The sequence below is a fragment of the Catharus ustulatus genome, chromosome 2 (assembly GCF_009819885.2).
Source record: "Catharus ustulatus isolate bCatUst1 chromosome 2, bCatUst1.pri.v2, whole genome shotgun sequence".
Classification (NCBI taxonomy): domain Eukaryota; kingdom Metazoa; phylum Chordata; class Aves; order Passeriformes; family Turdidae; genus Catharus; species Catharus ustulatus.
In genome coordinates, this window is record NC_046222.1 from 116339053 (window position 1) to 116363282 (window position 24230).

Genomic DNA, 24230 nt, shown 5'->3' on the forward strand with positions numbered 1-24230 from the left:
GAATGGATGGGCAGAGAGAGGCCCTGGGCCACCCCAGGTGCTGATTTTCTGCCCCCTCCCAGCCAGCCAGATGGAGGGGACACCAGGAGTGACAGACCTCTAGGCTGGGCAGGGTTTGTGTGCGTTCCTGGACTGTTTTCTGGGACCAGCTGGTGAGGAGCCTTCAGCAAGACTGGCTTGCAGGTTACAGGTTGCTCTGCATCTAACACTGACTGATAAGAATTTAAATCAAGAGCCAAGTGACTATCTTAAATTACCTGTTGGTGTTTGGAGCCCATTAAGGGATTTGACCTCTGCTTAGAAGATGCCAAACCACCTCAGGATGACAGTGTAAGCATCATGTGCAAGGTGTCTGAGGTTGAAATGGTCATTGCCATCATAAATGTACATTAACATTTGTATGTGTAACCTACTAGGCATTCAAGGTCATAAACCAGATTACTGTTTTCAGAGGGTATTTTTTTTTGTGTGTATTTTTTGGCAGAGGGCTCTTTGATACACTTCTGATCTCACCTCCTGGAATTTTCTTAGTTTTACTGGTTCCCAGTAAAACAGGGGCAGGTTAAAGGTGTGACAAGGGTATTGCCCAGCTGTAGTTACAGCAGGAAGCATTTGCATACCAGAGACTGATTTTTCCTAGCATCTCCTTCTACAAAAGAGATGCACCAGCAAAGCATGTAGGGCTTCACAGATGGGCTGTAAAAGAACAATAGGAATATTGTAGCTGTGTTTGCTGTGTCATTTCCTTCCATCTTTTCATTTGCTGTCTTACTCCATCACTCTTTTTTTTTTTTTTTTTTTCTCCTGTCCTGTCAGTCCCTATTTGCTTTGCTCCTTGCTGGCAGAGTTATTTCGAGTGGAAGTGGATGGTTCACATCACATGCTGATGCTCATGCAGTACTGCCCTCACCAGCCCAGCCATCCTGGCTGTTTGAGAGCTGCAGAAAATGCAGTGCACCACATGGGATAGGGACCCAAAATTTACTCTGCTGCCATCATGACAGTGGATCCTTCTCCAGTGATGTATTCAGGACACTTGGATGCCAGTGGGAGGAAACAGAGAATAAAAAAAACACAGAGGGAAAGGCCTCCAGACAAACATCTGAGTTACTAATGATGTGCCAGGAAACAAATTTGGGATGAGAATGCTGCATGGACAGGGTTGTCTCTGGTCAGCCCATGGTGACCTGCTGGAGCAAGTGTGGGCTTTTCCTTGCAAGGAAGAGGAGTATGGAAAAGACACTTTCCTTAAGGATGCTTTTAATAAGCAGAAGAAATGCTGCATAGGTGTAGCTTTCAGAAAATTCACTTCAGGCATGAAAGAGGAGCTTGTAGAGAAAGCTCAAAATACTCCACTCCTCTGAAGAAATAAAACAAAACTTGATCATAGTTACAAAAATCAATCCAGGAAAAACCACATTGTGTCACCATGTTTCTGTGACAAAGTGCAGATGCTATTCTGGCCATGAACATGCTTACTGCACTGTCTGAAAAGAGGCATTTTGATACAACTGGATTTCACCCACCTTTATTTTGTGAAGATATGCTGCATTATGCATTCCTGCTAACTGGAAGTTTTGGTGGCCGTGGGAACTATGGTGTGAGACCTGGATGTTTGTTGGGAAATCAGAGCTTGGAGCTGACAGACTCACCCATGCCTCACTTTGAAGTGATACCAGTGTGTTGTGAGGCATGGATTGCTGTCGTTTCCATCTTTCTCTGTGTGTTCTGCCACAATTTACAGAACTTAATGATGATATTTGATATAAAGCAGCACCTGTGAGAAGGATAATTGATCATCAGCACAGATGATTGTCCATGTATGTGTCACTGCAACATGTACTGGCCTGCCTTCTTCATTTAAAGCCCTGCTCCCTCTGCTTTCTTCCTGCCATGGGCTACATTCCACAGAATGACCCAAAATTCTACTTGAGGGCACTTTCTTAGTCATCAGGTTCCTGTTGGCCATCCCTGGAGCTGCTTTGTACCTTCTTGCCAGCATTCCTCATGCTAGCTGCTCTGATGTAAGCTCCTCCTCCAAAATGAAAAAATAAAAATTAACCCAGTTGCCTTGGGTAATGTTCATTCTGCTAATGCACATTGCTACGATAAGAGGAATGGCTTGTCACTTGAGATAGCTGGAAAAGGAAATGAGGAATTTATTCAGCAGAGTGCAAATTGTATTGCTTTCTCTTCCAGGGAGGCAGCAGGTCCCAGTGGTTGGTGTGAGGTGGAGAATGGCTTGGTGCTGGATGTGTGACTGGTCCTCACCACACACATGCTGTGCTTTGTCATTCATTGCTTGCTTCTGTCTCCTTTCCCCAAAAAATGAAAGGATAGAAGCCACTGTCTTTTATTTTCTGGCTGCTGGAAGAGCAGCCTTTACACTTCTCTTCCTGTGCATTTTTTTTGTGTCCTTGCTGTTCAAACCTCCTGCTCAGCCCAGCAGGGAACCAGGGCTCCTTTCCATCATCCCTGCCTGGGCTGGCACCATGTCCTCACCACACCTTGTGCTCTGGGTGTGGGAGGCTGAGCCTGGGCTGGGGAGGCAAGGTTTACATCTTGGCTTTCAGCAGAAGTGCCCAGGCACTCCCACACAGCTGTGGCTGCTGGCTCAGTTCTCACTGCCCTGGGTTGGGTTTGGTTTGGTTTGGTTTGGTTTGGTTTGGTTTGGTTTGGTTTGGTTTGGTTTGGTTTGGTTTGGAGGGAGGAGGCTGGGGGCAGTAATCCCTGTGCCCTGCCATTACCCTTCCTCTGGCTTTACCCTTCCACAGGATGCTTTTCCTGGCTGTCTCAGCCTCACCTGCTGGTGTGGGAGCTGTGAGCAGGGCAGGGGTGGAGGTGTCACTGCATCCTTGCTGCTCTGCAGCTCCACCTGGGACTCCAGCAAGGCTGAACCCCCAGTGTCACCTTCAGCCACCTGGTGCAGCTCCACACCTGCCAGTCTGTCCTGTGCTCACTCCACCCACCAAACCTGATTTTAGTCTCCCCTTTCCAGGATGGGAGGCCTTGGTCACATCTGTTTGGACCAGAGACCATGCATGAAGGGAATTCTGCCAGCAGGGACAGCCCTGCAGGCTCTGGCTTGGTGTCCCAGGGTGTTCTGGCTCTCACCTGGGTCTCATCTCTGCAGCCCTGAAATGAGAAACACCCTCTTGTTTTTCAGGCTGAGATCCAGAACCAAGGCAGGACCTTAAGCCTGGACTGCACTGATGTAGAATTTTGTAGGAGAAAGCCATTTGAACACAGCACACCAGGTTTAGTTGTGAGTTTTTGTGGGGTGAAAGGAGTGGCTTCATGTTTAGTTTTGATCAAAGTATTTTTAGAAGCAGGTCAATTACACAGAGCATTCCTAAGCTTTCATTTCCCTGTCAGTCATTGGAAATGCTGCATTTTTGTTGTCTTTCACCTCTAAATTGAAATAAAGAAAATAAATTTTATTAAAATGCATTTACCATGCTCTCTTTCTACCTCTTACTGCTTAAAGTTGGTTCAGAACTGAATATTAATAATTGCATTGTATTAATTTATTTTAAACTTGACTCTAAGCCTGAAAGCAACCAAGCAGAAAAAGTATTTAATAACCAACAAACTTAGAGGAGCAGAACACATAGCCCAGTGCTGTTAACATCCTTCAGCAAAAAAGATTAAGTACTGCTGTTGTCATTTAAGCTTTGGGGGGAAGGGAGAGAAGAGATGTCTGATCCACTTAATGCAAAGTATAAATTGATGTCATTTTAATTTTCTTCTTATAAAATTTACCACTTTACATGTAAATACCAGGCAGCACTGTGGCTATACTGGATTTCTGATTCATATGGAGAATGTGTTCATCTGCTGGAACTTAACTGATCACACTGAGTTAAGGGGAGGATAATAAAAAGCTATGGAGTGAATAATGGAAGGATTTAAAAATGAGGCATGGGGGGCAGAAGATAGGATACAGAGTAATTTTGGAGGTAAAACTACAGTTGAGATTAACAATATATTTCTGGACATCTGGCTGATCTAAAGTCTGTCTGATGATTGTCTTGTAATTGTTAAACCTGCTGCCTTTATGTGTGGGATTAGGCCTGTTTAAATATGCATGCAAAAGGCAGAATAGTTATTGATTCTGTGCAGCATAATTTGTGTGGATCTTAGTTTGGAGTCAAATGGAGTTTATTTCTACTTTAGTTCACACATACTCAGTTCTTGTTTAGCTTTTTTCTCAAATGCTATGTCAAAATGAGCATCTGTGAGAAGCTTAGTGATAGGGAAAAAGTCTGAAATAAACATTACCATTTTTAGAGGGATTGATTTATAAAGGAAAAACGAGTATTTTATTAGTTACTAAAAGTGTATCTTCTGAACAATTGTATGAAAGTTAGCATCTAATAATCCTGCATCTGTATTTAATCCCTTTCACTGCCACAGATCTTTAATTAAAGACTCTTCTATCTTTATGCCAATTAGTTTGAGATCCTAACCTTTGTGCTTAACAGAATGGTTGCAGCTCTGCTGACATCCTCAGTGCTGTTTGTAAAGGAAGAAAACTCCAGGAAAAACACATCAATATCAGCCCCCATGGAAACACCCGAGCGTTTCATTAGCTGCTGTAAGCTGGAGGGAAGGCTTTATTAGGCCAGAGGTGGTAAATGGAAAATTGGCAGCAGAAAATCAAAGTTTGGTCATGAGCAGCCCCTCACAACTGCAAAGAGCATCTCAGTGTTCGAGCGTTTGCATCTCCACCGTGCCCTGTTCACAACTGTGTCAGGCCACGTAATAAATAAATAACCCAACCTTCACGGGCGAGGAAAAAGCAGTGTGATGGCTCAGAGCCAGCAGAAGCTGCTCTGCAGCCATCTGCTCAGCATCAGCCCAGCACCAGCCTGCATGCTGTGAGCAGGGAGTACAGATCATTCCCCAAGGCCTGATGGTCAAAATGTCACTGATTTTATGTTCTTTGCTGAGTGTATTTAATGTGATCTTCTCCTTACAGCAACCATCTCTGCTGGTGTTCTAGTTACATGTCTGTATTAGAAATGCACTGTAAATATGTTGTGTCTGTATTAACAGGCTAAGGGTAGGGAGCTGGAATACTGAATACTTTGATTTGCTGTTCTAAGATGGTTTAAATGGAAAAAATTACATGTCAAGGGATGTAAGAGAAGAGACAGATTAATGCTGGCATAAGAGTGGTCAGAAAAAGTGATGTTTATGTAGAGTCACATTTCCATTTAGGTACCAAAAAGTGCTGATAGGTCCTGGGGTTTCCAGGTGGTCAGGCTGCTTTGTGCAATGAGACAGCCTTTGGAAATTGGGTGCCTGTTTTCTACTCCATTATCTCTTCTGAGTATCTTGGTGCTTTTGAAATGCCCTTATTTACAAGATAGGCTTTTTTAATCTCTGGCAATCTGGTTTAAGTAGGTATGGAAGCAGCAGCCTCTGTATTTCATCCTCTGCCCTGTGATGCTCATTCTTGGTGCAGTCTTTATGCTCTGGTAGTCCTAACAACCAAAGTCAACACTGGGTTTTTGGACAAGAGATGGAAGAAGGAAATAGGGGACATGGGAACTCACAACTCTGGTTTAGGGTTTAGGTACCTGAAATCTGTTAAAATAACGACCTGTAGTCTACAAAGTATTTTTGTGGAGAATTCTAAGCCTTTATTTCAGTGTTTCTGCTGTCAGTTCAGGCAATATTTTGTGGGTGTGGATGCTCTTTGTCCTTGGGGGAGCTAAACACTCTCAGGTGTTAAAAAAGTAAAAGTGACACCTGAGAACTCTTCAGGTAATTCTGAGTGGATTTAGAGAGGGCCATGTGCTTGATGCTTCAGAGGTGGAGACTGAAAGTGGAACAAAAATTGTCAAGTGAAGCAGGAATTGTCAAATTGGAACATCAAAGCTGTAAATGAGACTGAGATCTATCTTTATTCTATTTTTTCTCAGCCAGCTCTAATTTGAACAGGCTGTGTAACCAATTTTACATGTGATCCACAGAGTCACGTCAGCCATGCGTGCTTGCAAAAAGAAAAGAGTTAAGAGCATGACAAACCTGCCAATAAAACTGTCCTTAGACCTTGCTCTTTCACTGTGGTGAGCAGCACTGGTGCTGCTGCTGAAGGAAGACAAGGAGCCCCCTGAGCAGCCTAGAAAACTGTGTTTCTGCAGCAGCCATGGTGTGTTCCAAACTCATTGTGCAACCATCTGAACGTGGACAGCTGGAATCACACTCTGCTCCAGAGAGGATTTCATCAGGGCTTTGCTCTGTAGTGCCCATTTTTCCATGTGCTGGAAGTACACAGTTTGCACAAGCATTTTTCCCACCTGCTTTGCCCTGAGCAGCTGGTGCAGATCTTTAATCTGTGATTCCTGAGCACTGAGACCAGGCTGTGCCAGGGGTCTGTACACACATACTCAGGACATTACACAGCCATTCAACTCCTTCTGTTTTGGTGGGAAATGCCTCCACTTCCTCCAGTGTCCTCTGTGTGACAGTGCTGGCCATTTTCATCCTCAATAAACTTTCCTTAGGATGTCCCTCATTTTTTGTGGCACTCCTAAGAGCAGTTCAGTTCCAATGCTTGCAGAATTTCTCTAATAGCTCCTCCTGGCACGGGTGATTGCAGCTTGCCCTGTGTTGCCAGCTCCTTTGTCATCAGGCTGTTTCAGTACAGCTTTTTCGTGTTTTCCACGTGGTGCTCTGTCAGCAGGTTTCCTGCAGGGAGCTCAGATGGTTCCAGCAGTATTTCTGTTGTATAAAAAGTGAGTCAGCTTTTCAGAAAGAGTTATTTGGGTTAATTTGCAATAACCAAGCTTCAGCGAGCCTTGCTTTCTGCATGGTTTTATCCCATTTCCTCTGTGCCTTCATTTACTACAGCAAGTAAGACAAGCTAGAAAAAAACATTTTAATGTTAATTTTTTGGTGGTCAAAATAGGACACCTGTTTAAATTAATAAAACTTTTTTTTTTTGCTTCATTTACCTGCAGTAATGCAGGCAATGCTGCTAAAGATGCTCACTGACCATCTGGATATGAAAACTAATGCTAGTTGAAGTTTTGAAAGGAATATTTTCATAATTTGTTGCATTTTGATGGGACATTGAGATTTAAGCAATAGCTGTGGAGATAATACCTTGCTGGTGGTTTGCTTCCAGGTGCCCCCCATTCCAAGAAGTGGAGGCAGTGGCTCATACCCAGTGGTGTGACCATGCCTGATGGTAGATGTTGCAAGAATATTATTTTCTTTTCAATAGGTAGGCCCTAGTTTCCCATTTATATTGATATTTTATCAGCTTGTACAATGAAAACTATATTAACTTTTTTTCTAATATTTCTAATATAATTGTTTTACTTTCTTCTTGTATTTACATTCTTAAACAATGCAGTTGCTGTAGTGCTGCATCAGGGGTGTATTTACTTGTGCTGACATTAGAATAGCCATTTGAATGAGAAAATATTTTCCTCAACAGAAGTGTAAATGTGTTTTAGAAGCCCTTACATTTCTGTGTTGATCAGCAAATTTGACTAAAGTAAGTTCAGCTTACTTTGTCATGTTGGCATAAAGCATTTGGTTTTGTTTGAGCAATTCTGTTGGGGAAAAAGGCAAAGTATGTAGAAAGAATATTTTTTCATTATAGTTTAAGCATTGCTTTGCTTTGAGGCATCTCTTGGGATGCACTTGCCTGAACTTTTGTTTTTTAAGGCAGCTTGCTGTCACAGAGGCATCATTTATCCCATGTGGAGTATTCCTGGGATGTGTTCTAATCTGGACACCATTTATGAATTTGTGCCTTAGCATCCAGCCATGATTTTTTGCCTCTATGAATGACATGCATTTAAATTTTTAAGTTCAGGTTTCTCTGCTAACCAAAGTGCTCAGCCCTGAGCCAGAGGGATCATCCAGACCTCCCAGTCATCCCTCTCCTGTCTCTGGCAACACCACTCTGCTCTTGGAAGGGATGCATCAAGTCCCTTTTCTGTGTCTAGGACATGGATGTGGTTGGTTGGATGTTTCTTCTGTAATTTCTCTAGGGAGATACAAAGTGGGAAGCTGGAAGATGAAGAATAAAAATGTGGTGGCCTGAGAGACAAAGGTTTTTGCCTAATCTATTTAAATGGCGTAATGGTAGAAGGTGTTAGTTCTAAGCAATTTGTATTTTGCAAAGAACTTTGTAGGTCAGATTTTTTTGTCTTTCTTGCTATATTACAGACTGGTATTTTTTCTTTAATTAACAAGGCATTCATCTGGAGTTTCGTTCATGGTGTTTGGATGGCTTACAGGTCAGTGAGTTTCAGCTCTTCTGTGCTTAATTCACAGTGTATCTGGAATATCTTTTGAAAATACACCCCAACTGGCACAAACAGAAGAAGATTAATTTTTGTTAGTTTTAGATATTCACATTTCTTGATGTGAATGCAAAATGCACTGCAAAATGCATCAGGACTTTGCAGTGTAGAAACTTGCAATTGAAGTACCAAGATTAATGAAGTGAATGGAAATGGCCATGTGGGAAACTGCCACAAGAAACAGCAGAATAAGGGTTAAAGGAATGGCATGTTTTGGTGTAGAGGATCCTTTCTGTGAAATTCAATCAAGGAAGCAAACAGCAAGAAAATAAAGAATTATATTAGACTCCCAGAGAAGTTCCTGTTCCTTGTTGGGTTGTGTCTTCTCCAGACACTGATTTTGGAGCATCCCCTGTTGGTAACACTTAGATGGGAATAGCATGTTTTGGTTTTGAAGAGGCAGAACTTGCTGGGACTGTTTGACAGGGCTGTCACAGCTGGAAGCAGCCTTTGCTTTCTCCCTGTGAATCCTAGGAAATTCTCAATGCCCAGGCTTTGACCTCTGCAACATTCAGGCAGGAGAGCTCCCCAACAGCCTGATGTTGGAAGCTGTAGGGTCTCCCTTATAATACAATCCATATCAAAATGCAGGTCCTTATAATTTTGCATGTTAATTAGGTAGGAGCACATGGTATTTTAGTGTATGCCTGGAGTTGGGAAGAGAACTCTGCTGTGGCAACATGAGATGGAAAAGGTGTGTCTGGTCTTTTCCCACACTGTTTGGTGACAAGGTTTTTAATTTTTTCTGTAATTATTATTGTTATATATGGATGAGTGTAGCAATTTTATTTTTGTTTCCTTCCCTGCTGGGACTGCTGCTCTGTCATCCCTCCCAGGCTCTGATTCCTGAGCTTGGAGAAGCCTGTGTGGTAAACACTGTGGTGCTGGTGTGTCGTCCTGGATTAACAGTGTGCATCAGCTACAGCCAGCTAGGATGGCAAATTTGGGAACTGCATCCCTGCCTGGAGCCACTCACAGCACTGTCCTAGTGACAGCTGCTGGCAGGGTGTAGTAAGAGCTGGTGAAGTAAAAGAGGAAAGCTTGGTGGAGTAATCAACCAGGAATTTTTATGGCTCATGCTCAGCCTTTTACAGTTTTCTATTTTCTGTCGTTAGTAGGTGGTTCCCCAAATTGGAAACTATAAAGAGCATAGATGAGGCTTGAATAAGATCAACTGGCAACAGTGCAAACATGAATTTTACAACAACCAGTCAAATGAAATAAAACAGAATGATGTGTATAATGATCGTAACATTAGCTTGCCTTACTGCTCATATGAATGCTAGTAAGATAAATATTGAATATCTGTAAATAAACTAGCATTATACCAGCATGAAACCCCCCTTCAAACTGTAATTCTTCTTGAGAAAGATGCAGTGCTTTCTTTAATCTTTTCAACAGGGGCCCTACAGTGAATCATTTCCTTTAATTGCTGTGCTGAAACACATAACAGGTTTTTTTATGCCTACTTTTTATATTTGTCTTTTTTCTTTTCGTTAATTGCAGTACTTCCATTCAAGCTTGAAAATGAAATTGCTTCCTCAACGTATTTCTTCTCTGCTTTATGTAAACATAGTGGGGTTTATTAGCCCAATTTCCAGGGAGGATGGAAGTGCACTAACCCAAGCACACAGAGAGGCTTCCTCCAGTTGTTGCAGTCACAGGCACTTTAAAGGAAACTCCGAGGAGTTACCAGGCAGAACAAACCTCCTCTCCTTCTCTGACTCTTTGGAGTTTATCTCGTGCCTGGGGGACTGCAGAGCAGCACCAAAATCCAGTGGGATTTTGGCAGAGGTCTGCTCACCTCTGCCTCCCCAGTGCCTGCTCCAGCAGGCTCAGAAAGGCTTTGCAGGTTGCACTCTGGAGCTGTGTGCACCAAAACCAAGAACCAGATAAAATCCTTCTCTCCTTTTCCTTTAAACAACCACCTTTCTTAATTCATTTGCATTGATTGCAGGTTTGGTTAGCAAGAATGTTAACTGTGTATCAAAATCTGATTAAAGCTGATGAGATTAACAGGAGTAAAGAAGTCTGAAAGTATTTAAAAATGAATCATCTTTCATAGCAATAAGATATGCAAAGTGCCATACAGTTTGGTCCATCTTGTCATTTAGGACATCATTGCAGCTGTTTTAGGAAAAGCAAACTTGAAGGATTAAGAAGCAAGGTACTATATGTAGAAATCTAAAAGTTTGATTTAAAACCCAAGAGTAATCCCTCCCTTCTGCAAATCTTATGCTGCACCTCAAATAGCAGGAGCATTCCTGCTCAGCTTTGGGGTGTTCTGGTGGTTTTGACAGAGGACAATTTTGGTTTTGACAAAGGGCTCTGCAGAGGGAAGCAGCAGCCATTCCATCTCCCAGGGCTCTTCTGCAGGGTCTGGCAGCAGCTCAGCCACAAATGGCACTGAGATTTGTGACAAATGACACATCCCATGACAAATGACACATCCCACAGGGGCTGTGGCAAAACTTCAGGTGGGTGAGGGAGCCCTGCATGATGGATCCCACTGCTTCTGGAGCCATGGCAAAGAAGGAGTTTAAGCAGTGGGAGACCTGTGGTTAAAAGGTTTTCCTGGTGGCATCAGTGTCCTGATGGGGAAGAGCTGCAGAGAGACTTGTGTCTCAAAAGGGCATTAAAGCACCTGCAGGATAGTTACAAGTGTGTTATCAGCAATATGGTAGTGTCACTTTGGTGTTGTAATTATCTGAATTATCTGGTATTTTTTTACTGTTTTTGCTGTTGTGGTGGTGGGTTTTGGGGTTTTGCTGTTGTCATTTTTCTTACTTGGGTTCTTTTGTGTTGCTTTGGTTTGGTTTGAATCTTTGGTTTGGTTTTGCTTGGGTTGTTTTTTTTTTTTTTTGTTTTTGTTTTTTTTTTCTTGTAGTGTTCTTTTGGTTTTTTTAAATAATCAAACATCTGGGTTGAAATGTTTGTTTTGTTTCTGCTCTGGCTGACTTTTTTTGGTTTTGTTTCAGCTGGAATTTAGCAGTTTGAGTGCAGGCTACATAGAAACTTTTTTTTCCCCATGCAAGCACATATAGTCATATACACTCAAAGGTGTCAGTATTTCAATTAGGCAACTCTGACATGCAGCAAAACCCAGATAATATATGAGGAATGTGCTTTTTTTTCAGGCACATACTCAAGTGAATACCCACAAACAGGAACTCCAGTATCTCAACCATTTAAGCAGCAGTATATGAGTATGTATAGGAATATAAAACACAATTCAGTAATTTCTTTTAATTCCATCCAGAGAGTTTTGATGAATGGTTACAGGTCCTAAACTATTTTAAAATTGTATTTATAAGAAATGGTGTGGAATTTTGATTTTGCAATCCTGTTGGGATTTGGGGCAGATATTTCCTTCCTCTCTCTAAAAAAAGCATTGAAGCATTAAAAGCAACTTCTGGCTTTGACTTTGGCTCCTGTAGCAGGAGCAGCACATGAAAACCAGAGCTGTACACAAATGAACAGAGCAGTATGAAAACTTTCATGTAGATGCAGAACCAGGGTTCTGGACGTTGGCTGGGCAAAACTGGGTTGATTTAGAGTAGAACAAACCTTATTTTTGCCATCCTTAGCCTTGTTCCTCTTTCACTTCCTTGACTGTGTTGCTGCTTGGGTTTGGGAGGACAGGCAGTAGCCAAGGTGTGGGAAATGCAGATGGTTATGGGGAGCATGGTTGGTTTTGAAGGACTGGCTTGGGCATGCTGAACTGAGAACATTTTATTTCTCATGTGAGCTGTACAACAGCCTAGTGGGGATCTGTGGGGATCCATCCTGTGTACACTGCCTCCAAAAGCAGAAAACACTGGAGCATGGTGCTTGAAGAACTCGAGAGGAAAATATGGCTCATGTGAAAGGAGAAAGGAAAAGAACTAGAAGTCTTAATGATGCAAGAAATGTGTCCTTTCTGGGGAAAAAAATAAAACAGCCCCACAGTAGGAATGGCAGTTCTCAACTCATTCTGAGTATGATTAGGAGAATGTAAATAACCAGTGATTTTCCCTAAAATGGGATCAGGACATGAGGGGCTTGGTTGCAATAATAAAATCCTTTTTAAACTTTAAACAAAACCTTATCATTACATGTGCCCTCAAGCTGATTTTTTGATGGACTGAACTGAAATTAATGCTGCAGCTGACGACCTTAGTTGCCAGAGGCAGCCTGGCTCTGCACAGATGGTGGATGGATGGATGATGGATGGATGGATGGATGGATGATGGATGGATGGAGATGGATGGATGGATGGATGGAGATGGATGGAGATGGATGGAGATGGATGGATGGATGGATGGATGGAGATGGATGGATGGATGGTGGATGGATGGACATGGATGGAGGATGGATGGATGGATGGATGGATGGATGGATGGAGATGGATGGATGGATGGATGGATGGATGGATGGATGGATGGATGGGTGGATGGATGGATGGATGGATGGATGGAGGATGGATGGATGGAGATGGATGGATGGATGGATGGATGGATGGACATGGATGGAGGATGGATGGACATGGATGGAGGATGGATGGATGGATGGATGGATGGATGGATGGATGGATGGATGGATGATGGATGGAGGCTGAGACCCTGCTGTCCCCCCTTCCTCTCCAGAGACTCCAGCCTTTTAGGCCTTCAGTGGGACCCCCAGCTCTCCCTTTGTGCAGCCCCCATCCCACAGTGCAGGGTGAAGCTGCCCAGCTCCCACCCTCTGCAGGCTCTGGTGGTGTTGCTGGCTTCACCTCCTTCCCTGCTGCACAGGAGGAAGCTGCTCCCAGCCTCCTTACCCTGATTTGCACCCTCACTTTGCTCCCAGCTGGGCTGTCCTGTGCCTTAACCAGCCCTCTCTGTCCTTGGAGTGTAATCCCCTTACAGGCAGGTTTAGCTCCCCTCACCCTGCTCATCCCAGGTTTGGAAGCCACGTGTCTCACTCCTGCTCCAGGGACTCTCCAGTGCCTCCTCATCCCAGGAGTCCTGCCATGGAGCTGGAAACAGCCTCCTCTGGAAATCCCTTGCTTTTGGAAATGCACCCCTGTGCCTTCTTCTGACTGTGTGTGCCGTGAGTGGTTCCTCATAAACACCAGGGTCAGCTGGTGTTCAGAAATCCTTTTCCTCCACTATTGTTTGCAAATTTAGGGGCTTGGAGCTGCTGGAATTGGTCCCAGCACCATGACCTTGCATTTGGTACTACTGAATTTATCATCTCACACCTCAATGCCATATTCTGCTTTTTTGAAGGTTATTAGGACTGCAGTTGCTTGAATAAAAAATGGTTCTGAAAGAGTTTCAGGCCACTGCTGTTGTGTGCAGTGACTAATGAGCTTGTGCATCTCTTTTTAATTCTTTTCAAGTTTTCTTACTGCTAAATCCAAACTTTGTAAGGCTGTTACATGTGCAGGGAGGAATTTATGTGCTGACTGATCCACTGAAATTACCAAAACTCCTTGACTGGAGTCTCTCTCAAAGTCTTCTCTGCCCTGGTCAGTCCTGAGGAACAAAGAACTCTTTCCACTGAAGTCTGACTCAGCCTGGGCTTTGGGCACAATCTCATGGGCATGGATAGCACTAGAGCCATTTTTCAGAGTGTTTAATTTTATTCTTTTACTTTGTTCACATAGGGATTATAAAAATTTAGATTTTTTTCCTTGATTTATTAGAAGGCAAGCAAACAACTAGAGCATTTAAGGAACAATAAAGTATTTAAGTAGGGGATAGTCCTGTTTCAAAACATTTTATTGTCTTGCATTTTTTATCATTTGAAGTCTTGTATCTCAGTAAAATGGGTGAACTGCTTTAAAATTTGAGTCCAAGCTATTTCATGCTGTTCAAACAATGTTTCTGTCGCCCCTGTGTATTGCTCCTGAAGGGATTTGAAAGTGTGAGTGTGAGGGACAGCTGCTGCATTTAAGCTTCCAAAAATTTTCAGGCCCCACAGGTAAATACTCCCTGGCTGTATCCCTTTGCTGATGATCAGTCAGTTCCTTCTGTTCTGTGTACTACCAGACCTTCAAAACCACCACAATTCCTCTGGCTAGGAGTGTGCCTCAGCCTTGCAGAGTGGGATGCTGCTTTTGAAGTCTCCACTCTCTGAGTTCTTTTCCCTGAGATATTCAGTCATGCATATTTAAAGCTACATTTCAAGAAATTGGGTCTGAAAATTCCCAGCAGAAATGTATTTTTGCGTTTTATTTTTATCCAGAGATGACCACATTTTTGTCTGCAAGCTGCCTTAAAAGACACATCAATTAATAGAGCCACTGGTGGCTAATCTGTAAAGCAGAATATCTTCTCTCATTTAATGAAGAGTCTTACATAAAAATAAGTATAATTTTCATGATAAAGAACTTAATTTTACTGAGATTTCCAACTTCTTTTCTCAAAGTGCAAGGTGTCATGAACTACACCTTCAGCATAAGAATATGGCTGTTTATTATAACTGTTCATCATGGGCATGATATTAGTATAGAGATCAGGTCCCAAATGTCCTTATTCTTCCTACAAGTGGCATGTAATCAATTGTTTCCTTATAGAACAGTTCTCTAAGAATAGGTATTTGCACTGTATTAGCAAGAAATCCTTAGTTTTGAGCATGCTGCAAGGTTGTTTTCAAGTTCTTGTCTCCCCACTGCAGTCCTTGGTAGTGCTCCTAGGACTTTTTGGGCCATGTCCAATCCTGCAGCAAACAAAATTACTGTGATGTTTTCTTCCCTGCTGTTCATTAAATGATCATTGGCCTCTTCTGGTTGGAAGGAGGAGGCTGCACTCACCTCTATGTGATTTTTGATCTGTTTTTCCATGCAGAGTAAGTGATTCAGTCCTGGTTGTCATTTCTGCCCCAGCCTGCAAGGAAAGCACTTTTCACCTTGGAGTCTGGTTGGTGTATGGATGGGTGGGGCTGCTGGGAAACACTTGGATTGTTTATAAAATGTTCACTTCCTTGCAGAGGTCATTTAGCTCTGTAGTTGATGGAGGCACTGTTAAAGTTAGGGATTAGTACACAGTCTGATGTCTGCAGTGTTGGTGGTGAGTAGCCAGATCAGCTCCATGATAATTTGGTATTCACTTTGCCATCTGTGTGAGAGCAAATATTTTAATAATTTTTTTTCCTTTTACCAGCATGACATTTGACCTCTGAGGACCTTAATCTGATGTCAGCTCACTTGGGACAACTATTCATGTACTTGTAAAAGTGTCCCAGCTAGGACAAACACTGAAAATTAAAGATATTTCTGAAAAGGAAATAGGATAGTAGTCCACTTACGAGAAGGAGCTGTGCAAGAGCAGGTGTGTCTAATCAAAATCTCCTCTGCTGTATTTCAGGGCAGACTCAGTGGTTTTCCCCTGCCTTGTGTGCTCTGGATACTCAGCCCTGACCCAGTGGGGACAGGAGAGCAGAGGCAGCATCCCCATTGCTGTGGTTTGCATGTGCTGGAATCCCTGATGATGCTTTCCAGAGGGAGGACGTGGACCAGGAGTTTAAATACACAGGAATCTCAGTTTTGCTCAGAAACAACCAGGGCTGTGGTGGATAATCAGTTTTGTGACAGCAGCTAGTTCTGGATGGATGCTGAGCAGCAGGGATCATAACTCAAACAGATTGCTGAGGTGAAGGGATGAAGCAAGATCCATTGTGCTGGACATTCCACACATGCAACAGGGAGAGGAAACCCTGAGCCCAAAGCGTGGCAGGGATCTCAGAGAGGAATGAGAATTAATCTCAGGGCATTTTTCCTTTAAATCCTTTTGGCTGTGTACTTTTAGGAAGGAATTATTTACATAGAAAACTGTAAGGAACAAAGAAGAGGGACAGGCCTGAGTTACAAGAGCAGTGAGACAAAATAATCTTGTTAGGTACTGGGGCAATGTGTTAAGAAGTGATAAGTCAGGAACTAGAAGACACTGGAACAGTTACATACAAGAATGGCCACTGCAGGTGTTTTCTGCTAACACAGTGACCTTTACAGGCTGTCTAACAGCTTGCAAAGAGGCCAGAAATGATTCTGTATTGGCTTGCAACTTGCTGCCTTTCTCCAGTGATCCAGCTGATGGCATCTTCATTTCCTGTGCAGTCCAGCAGAGATCAGTCCTGTGCAGAGGTGACCCAGGCTGGGTTTGCAGGTGTGGTCAAGATCAGATGTGAGGACAGAGAATTCAGGTGTGTTGCTGGCTTACAGGCATTCCCATGTTCTGTTGTATCTTGGCCTGATGCTGTGCCCTGCCTGTGCAGAGCTGACATTGGAGCTCAAAGGAAGATTTATGTTAGTTTTAGAGCTGAGGCAAGAGAAGACTCAAAGCCAGCCACTCCCAGTGCCTGACAAACTGTAAAGCAAGAACATTCTGAATGTGATCCATTGCCTATTTTGGGAAAGTTATAAAATTTTCAGAGGTAGGCCAGTTATTTTTAAGTCTCTCTGGACACGCTTTTAACGCAGGATTTGTTCTGGATGTTGTCAAGGTCGGACGTTTTCATCGTGGAAAAGTTCCCCCCCTTTGGGGAAATGTCTGGAAGAGCTAATTAGCTGTGTGCTTTGCTCCTCTCTCATTTCCTCACAGCCTGCTAAACCTATTGCTGGCCCTTTCAGCTTCAGCCAAGATGGATTGAGATAGTTCTTGCCTTTCCCTGGCTTCACCCATTTTCTGCACAGCCTTTCTCTTTTGAGGAGAAGGGTGCAGAGACAGCATGTCTGTACCAAAATGCAGGGGGGCTGGTGTTGGGAAAAGGGAGTATTTGGAGCTGAAAACTGAAAATACTAACAACATGGTTCTTTTCCTTGTATCTGATTCTTTGCTGCTGCTTTGAATTTCCTTTTTAAGTTGCCCACATTTTACATTCATTTAGCGATGTTGAAAATATGAAATGAAATATAAGAACTGTACCTACAGTGAGATCCTCATTAGTGAAGTTGCCCTCCTGCAGCTCTGTTCTGTAGATAAAGAGCTGGTCCAGAGAAATGCTGAGCTCTTCCTGCTGCTTTTGGGAGTAGGAGGGATTGCTGTGTGCTCTGCAGCAGTCAGGATTGGCTTCCAGGTTTTATTTTGACAGGACTTGGGAATCAAAATAGCTCACATCAGTAATGAACAGGAGGACATGAATTATGTGGACCAATAAACTAACAATTCCTGCTGCACATTTCTCTTCACCTCTGTAACTGATAAACTTTAAATATTCTGTATGAGTATAAATAAGGGTTTGAATTAGGGTCTTGAATCTCTGTGGATGTGAGTGTGGAACCTTCCATGCCTGCTGTATCAGCAGCAGCAACCTTCACATCATGCCACCAATGCCTGGGGGGTTTGGGGTATGAAGACAACACCACTTTTAGGAGTGGTGTGCACCCAGTTGAAAGGAGTACATAGTGTTTTCCTGCCTAATAAAGACACTGCACTTTCATATGTTATTTTCTCAATACACCTCTGCATGCTTTGCTGCTGTTACCTAGAAGAAGGAGGCTGATAGTTTAATCTTTGTTTTGATAGTTTAATCTTTGTTTCAGCACTATTAAAAGAAGTAATTCTCAGACATTTTTCTGTTGCCTTTTATTGAGAAACGGCATGTGTTTAGTATTAGTTCTGATTTCAGCAATGTCCAGTGTTACCAGAACATCACCCTCCCTGTGTCCTGTAAAGCTGTGGCACATACCCCTGTGTCAGTGCTGTTGTCTGTATTTTGTGTGTGTCTCTAAAAAGCAATTGGTTTATTGGACAAGTGAAGTTTGAGCTGAGAGTCAGTTCTGTTTTATTTCTGCCTGCCTGTGGCATGGGAGCTTTTCCAGCACATCCAGAACTGGGAGCAGTACTGCTGGTAGCACTGGAAACATCTGTATTGATGCTGAAGGAAGGTAAAAGGACTAGGAAACCTGCCTTTGGCTGAAATCAGGGCTTGGTGGGATGTACTGTGATACCATGCTTGGGGGGAGGCAAGAGGTAGAGCTGGGGGGTTGGTTCACAGATTTTTTTATTATTTTTTTTTTTTTTTTTTTTTTTTTGTAAACCAGAGCAATCCAATTAATCTAGATGAAAACATTCTGTGGGAACATCTTGATTTCAGTGGAGCTTTTCTTAGAAAATGTCCAGGTGGCCCACCTGCTTCATTTCCTGCCATCTCATTGAGTCAAGGGTTTCTGGGGTGTGTTTGCTGAGCCTGAGCTCAGAGGCACTGAAATGTGAGACCTGCTGGGGCTGAACAATGCATTTCTACTTGTGTGTGAGCCTTTACAATCCTTGCCCAGCTTGGATATCTGCTGTGTTGGTTTTTATTTTCTTGTAACCTTTAAAATTTTGTCCTAAATGAAGGGCAGAACTCAATGTTTTATGGAATGCTGCATCTCTGGTTTCCTGGCTGAGGAAACACGAGTCCAGGAGCTTCCACCACAGTGAACCTTTGTGAGGAAGATATCATCCACCTTTGATGAAATCCAGAAATAGCTTTCTAATAATGGTGCAAACTAGAGAAAGAACACAGAAGAGAAACAGAAGATGCAGAAAAAGTCCATCAAAACAGTGTGGGGGGCAGGACAGGGTGCCAGCATGGAAAAGAGACAACCAAACCCAGCACAAACCACTGCAAGCCCACTGCTGGACACAAAACCTGTCTGAGTTTCTGGGGCTTGTTATGATCTTAGGAACTGGTTCTAAGCAAGGATCAATCAGGCCAGCCCTGGCTGCTGGCAGGGATCTCTGCAGTGATGTCTGGGTGGGTGTGGATATGAACTTTGCCTATGTTATCCAGGGAGGGCTATTAGTGCTTAAACCAAGGCTTGTATGAAGGAAAACTCCTGAGTTTTTCCTGAATCAAAAGCATCTGGTAAGTTTGTGACTGGCCTCAAAACCTGGTACTTGGGGTCGTTTTTATCTTCTGCTTTCCCTTAAAAACACCAAAGGACATAATACCACATGTCTTTGCGTTTAGGTAGGATGTCTCTGGCAGCTTTTTAGAAACAAACTTCTTCCTTTTTTTTCTTTTTTTTTTTTTTCCCCTTTGCAAATGCTGGTTTTTCTGTACCACTCCAGATGTCTCATTTGGGGCATCGTGGGCTGTGCAGCTGCCAGTTCATTTCTTCTGTGTCTGCTGAGGCTCTGCAGTGGGGTTATGACACTCTTTCCTCACAGGCTGTAGCTGTCATGGCATTTCCAGGGCAAATCTTAAAATTCTTGCTGGGCCATAGGAATGCCAGGTTTTGCTGCAGAAGTGCACTGGTGGAATTTTACTGCTGCTCCCGTGCTCCATGTGTGCTGGCTCTTCCAGGTGCTTGTAAATGAAGTTCCTTTGGCTGCTGAATGCTCAGAGGGGCTCTAAAGGTCGAAGGGCTGGTACTCACTGTCCTCTGACTGCCAGGATATCTGAAATACTTTGTGCATCTGTATGATGATTGTCTGAATTGAAATTTTACAGTGAAAAGGGAGTGGGGAAGACTGGGGTGGGATTGTGTGTTTGAGAGGATGCTCTGAGTTTCCTTTTAGACCCTTCAGGTGCAAATGGACCCACAGCACCCTGCTTTTGCAGCTATTGAGCCTGACCCACAGGTCACAGAAAGAGGCTGGTGGAGAGATTTTGGGTCAAAGGAATGAGACAGAGGTAAAGGGAAGGTGAGTGTCAGGAGCAGTGTCTATTCCTGCTGCCTTGTTCTCAGGCCAGCACTGTCCTGGTCTTCTCTCTGCCCCTGTCTCTCCTGCTTTTAAAGAAACATCTAAACACCAAACGAGAAACCAGTACATTCATTATTCCCTAGAATGTGATGGCACAGAGAGATAGTGATGAAAAGTGTGCCTTGGAAGTAAGGAAACGAGGCTTGCCTTGGGGTGGAGGTAGGCATTACTCATACCACTGCTTGTGCTCTGCTAGGTAAAGGTCAGGAAAAGGTTTGTTGGGAAGTCTTACAGTTTTTCATATTCATAAGCAAAATCCCAGCCAGCACTGCTGCAACCCAAGGTTTATTTTCAGCGTGTCTTTGTGGAAATATCCCATCCCCTCTGCACCGTGCCAAGCTTCCTAGGGGCTTAGACCTCCCAACAAACTCAGGGATTCCCTTAAATCCCTGTAAATCAGAGCTCTATTAAGAAGCAGAGGGGGAATAAACCACCAAGAGGCTTTCCTCCTTTTTTTTCAAAGTCTGTGTGTGCCATAAATTGAATAGCACCCCCCCCCCCCCGAGACCTGAGGAAACCAAACTCTTAAAATGCATAGTAAAGAGTTAGTAATTGTTTCAAACAGCCAACTAAAAATGCTTTTTATTAGGAGGCTTGAGCTCTCTTTCATATGTGAAGCTGCTTGTTCATTTTGGCAGTGAAGGCTGCTTTCATGCCTCCCAGGGGACAGTGGTAAAACTTTCAGCAGCTTAGGCACAGAAACCAGCCCTTTGTGGAACTGGAGGCGAGAAACCAGAAGTTGTTCTGCAGATTTCCCAGTCCCCTGCAGCCTGCTTTCAGATTTTGCTGATTAATCCACTTTTGTTCAGGACAAGGAGAGGTGAGGACGGGGCTGTGCAGGGATGGGACCAGACTTGGCAAGGACATTGGATGTCTGTGGGTTGGTAGGCAAATTGGTGTTGTTTTCTGACATTCAGCTGTTGGGTGCAATAGCAAGGAATCACACTTTTCACACAGTTGCACTGCAAGATGGACAAGAGCTGGATTTATTCTTATTGCCACTGTGAGCAGGAGAGCAGAAATCTCTGGTAATCCTGTCCCAAAGTGGTATCAGAAATACCAGCAGCTGCTGAGGCTGATCAAGGGGAGCAGGGGACACTCAGACAGAGGGACATGTGGAGTTTGTGCCTCAGGAGACTGCAGGAGCAGGGAGCTGTTCCTGCAGGTGGTGCACTGCACCCTCCCTTGGCAGTGATTAATCTTAGATGTTTGTCCTTCAGTGGCAGCCTTAATGTAACATCTCCATCTGCTGGAGTTTAATTTTGTCTGTCTGTCCTTCTGGAGCTCGTAGAACTTGAGCCTTCCTCCTGCCAGCAGCACAGCACCAGTGCATCCCTTCAGGATTGTGTGTGCTCGCTTTGGAGGCTCCCCCAGTGGCTCCTGGCACTTTTCTCCCTTGCTCTGTGTCCTGGTTTGGAGGACAGGTGTCTGCTGAGAAAGGCAGGAGCCTCTCTTTGAAATGGAGAATGTAAACCCCCTCCCTCCAAATTATTATAATTTTGAAATCAAGGGGCTTTCAGGCAAAGATATGGGAATTAGGAATAACAGTTCTTTACTAGGGAAATTAAAATAGAAATGCAGCACTACAAAGAAACAAACCCCAAACCCTGACAAAGTCAGAGTACAACCTGACACCCTGTCAGGCAGGGTGTTGGCAGCAGTCCCATTCCATGGTGGCTGCATCCTCCTGCAGTGACAGATGTGGCTCAGTTGGAGCAGTGCTCCTGTACAAGGTGCAGTTTCCCTCCGGAGCAGTGGTGATGTGGAGAAATCCGGTTTTCCTCTGGAGTCCAGTGGAGAAAGGGGCTCCCTTAGTGTCCCAAACCCTCTGTTTTTATCTTGGTAAGAAGTGTTGGGCTCTTCCCCCTGGCTGGAGCAACTCCCAATGGGATGCAGTAATTTTATCAGTGCCACAGTGGGACTCAATGGCCATGAGCAGAAAATGACTGGCTGGAGGAAGGATGGGTTGTGAAAAGATAAAGAACAATGCCCTGCCTGGTTTCAATGGATGGCCCATTAGCAGAGTATCTGCCATTGAGATAAGGATCACTGCCCCCACCCTCAACAGATGGTGATAGAACAGATACCTTTTATCACACCCTGTATTGTAACCCCAGACACTCTGGAGGTTTCCCCAGTGGCTCCTGACCCGTCTCTCCCTTGCTCTGCAGATCACTGGCGTTATCCTCCTGGCAGTGGGCGTCTGGGGCAAACTCACCCTCGGCACCTACATCTCTCTGATTGCTGAGAACTCCACCAATGCCCCCTACGTGCTCATCGGGACGGGCACCACCATCATCGTCTTCGGGCTCTTCGGCTGCTTCGCCACCTGTCGCGGCAGCCCATGGATGCTGAAGCTGGTGAGCAGATATTAGTGACACCACCTTATTAGAGCCTCCACTTAGTAGTGGCTGGTTGCTTTTTTTTTTTTTTGCCTTTACTCATAGTTAGGATTTTATGCATGAGAGATGGATTTTCTTGTTCAGACTTAGAGTTTTGTAGCACTTCTAGCTAACAAGCAAAAAACAAAAAAATGTTGGTATGTTTTGCTAGTTACAAGGTCTTTTAAGGGCCAACTATCCAATTCAAAGCTAACATCTGTATTATTTATACTTTTGACTCAATAACTAAACACCTGTGACCCGCACTGCAGTACCTTCTAACCAACTAAAACCTACCTGAAATCATGAAGAAGGAGCAAGAAGGAAGAAGAGCTGCCACCTAAGAACCTCCATCTTGTTCTATATCTGTTACTATATTCTAAAACCCCAAATTCTAAACCTTTCACCATGTGGTATTACTCATTTCTATTGAAATTACACACCAGTGATTCCAACTCCACCACTCAAATTTGGAAGCCTTTTCCACCTCCTCAAGTCAAAAGCAGTGTTCTTCTGAGTGCCAGAAAGCACAGAAAGCTCAAAACTCCCAAGCACACCCAAGTGCCTTAGGAGGGGAGGAGGGGTTTTGATCATTTGGGATTCCCCCCACCCCCTGACAGGTGTGGTTTTTAGGCACATAAGATAGATTTTATTAATCTTTATGTTCAACATGTGTGCCTTTAGCACAAAGAGGGGGGGAAAAATCCCTTCACCAAAACCAGTTTTCTGATTGACTATGAGTGAATTTTGCTACATATGGTGCATAGGCCCAGGAGTTTGGAGCAGGCTGGAATGCTGCTGATTGGCTCTGTGAGTCGTTCTGCAATCATTCTGGTTTTCTGTGACCCAGACAGATAAATATATTTACAATCTTAAAGATGCCCAAAGCATCACAACTGTGAAATTCTTTCAAACTGTATTTTAAGGGGTCAAGTTTAATACCCTGATGAAATTATGGAATGAATAGTTGGTACCTCATAAAAGCCACCAGCTCTTCTTTTTCTCCTAACATTGACTAGGATAGAACAACTCCACCAAAAAGCAGAGCCCTGTATCTCACAAGCAGCAGGGGCTCAAGGTGCACTGAGCACAGGAGAAGCTGTTGTCCCTCAATCCACTTTAACTCTGTATGAGTTTTTCTGTTTGAGTTTTACAGCCTACTTTAAAATTCTAAATAACTACAGGTTAAACAAACTAACATGAGAAACTGTGTTTCTAGGCATATTTAGGAGCAAAATCCTGCATGTGCAATGATTTGAAGGGTGGAAATAACACTTGTGAAACAGTGAACTAGTGAGAAAGGGGCTGACAGTGCAATGCATCTCCCATTGTATTTTGGAACTGGTTTTCTAAGGAGATGGGATGATTTTTTCCAGATCAAACTGCATTTTAAAAAAGAAAGGACATGTTAAAGGGAGTTAATTTCCTCAAGTGATGGCAGGGAGGGGGAGGGAGAGGTAGCAGCTGCAATTCCATCAGCTGGTGGCCAGCTGGCAAGTACTTCTCTGCTGTCTCTTGCTGTCAGCATGGCCAGAGCCTTGCTGGAGCCACTGCAGTCGAGATGGGAAAGGGATAAAGGTGAATTATGATATAAATCCATAAGGAATCAGGCTCTGCTAGCTGCTCTGTAAATCATTTAACTTTCTTAAGCTATGCCCCTAACAGTAGCATGTGCTGATTCCAGCACGTGGGTTTATTTTCATTGTACATATAAGAAATATTCCTAAACTTCTTTTCTCTCCTGAACAGCTGCATTAATTGGACACTTTTTTTTTTCTAGTTCTGCCTTCACTGTTGCGCTCCTTTCCCCAATAACCGTTCCTTAAAGCTAAGTTTCTATTTCTCCACTAAATCCTGCATTT

The 24230-nt window shown here is 43.6% G+C and overlaps 1 protein-coding gene across 1 annotated transcript in view; it reads left to right on the plus strand.

Moving 5' to 3' along the window:
- Nucleotides 1–24230, plus strand: part of TSPAN7 (tetraspanin 7) — an 84266-nt gene that overhangs the window by 44112 nt on the left and 15924 nt on the right. Inside the window, exon 2 of the mRNA XM_033051814.2 lies at nucleotides 22159–22347. Coding sequence (XP_032907705.1) covers nucleotides 22159–22347 — 189 coding nt within the window. The remainder of the gene's footprint in view (nucleotides 1–22158; nucleotides 22348–24230) is intronic.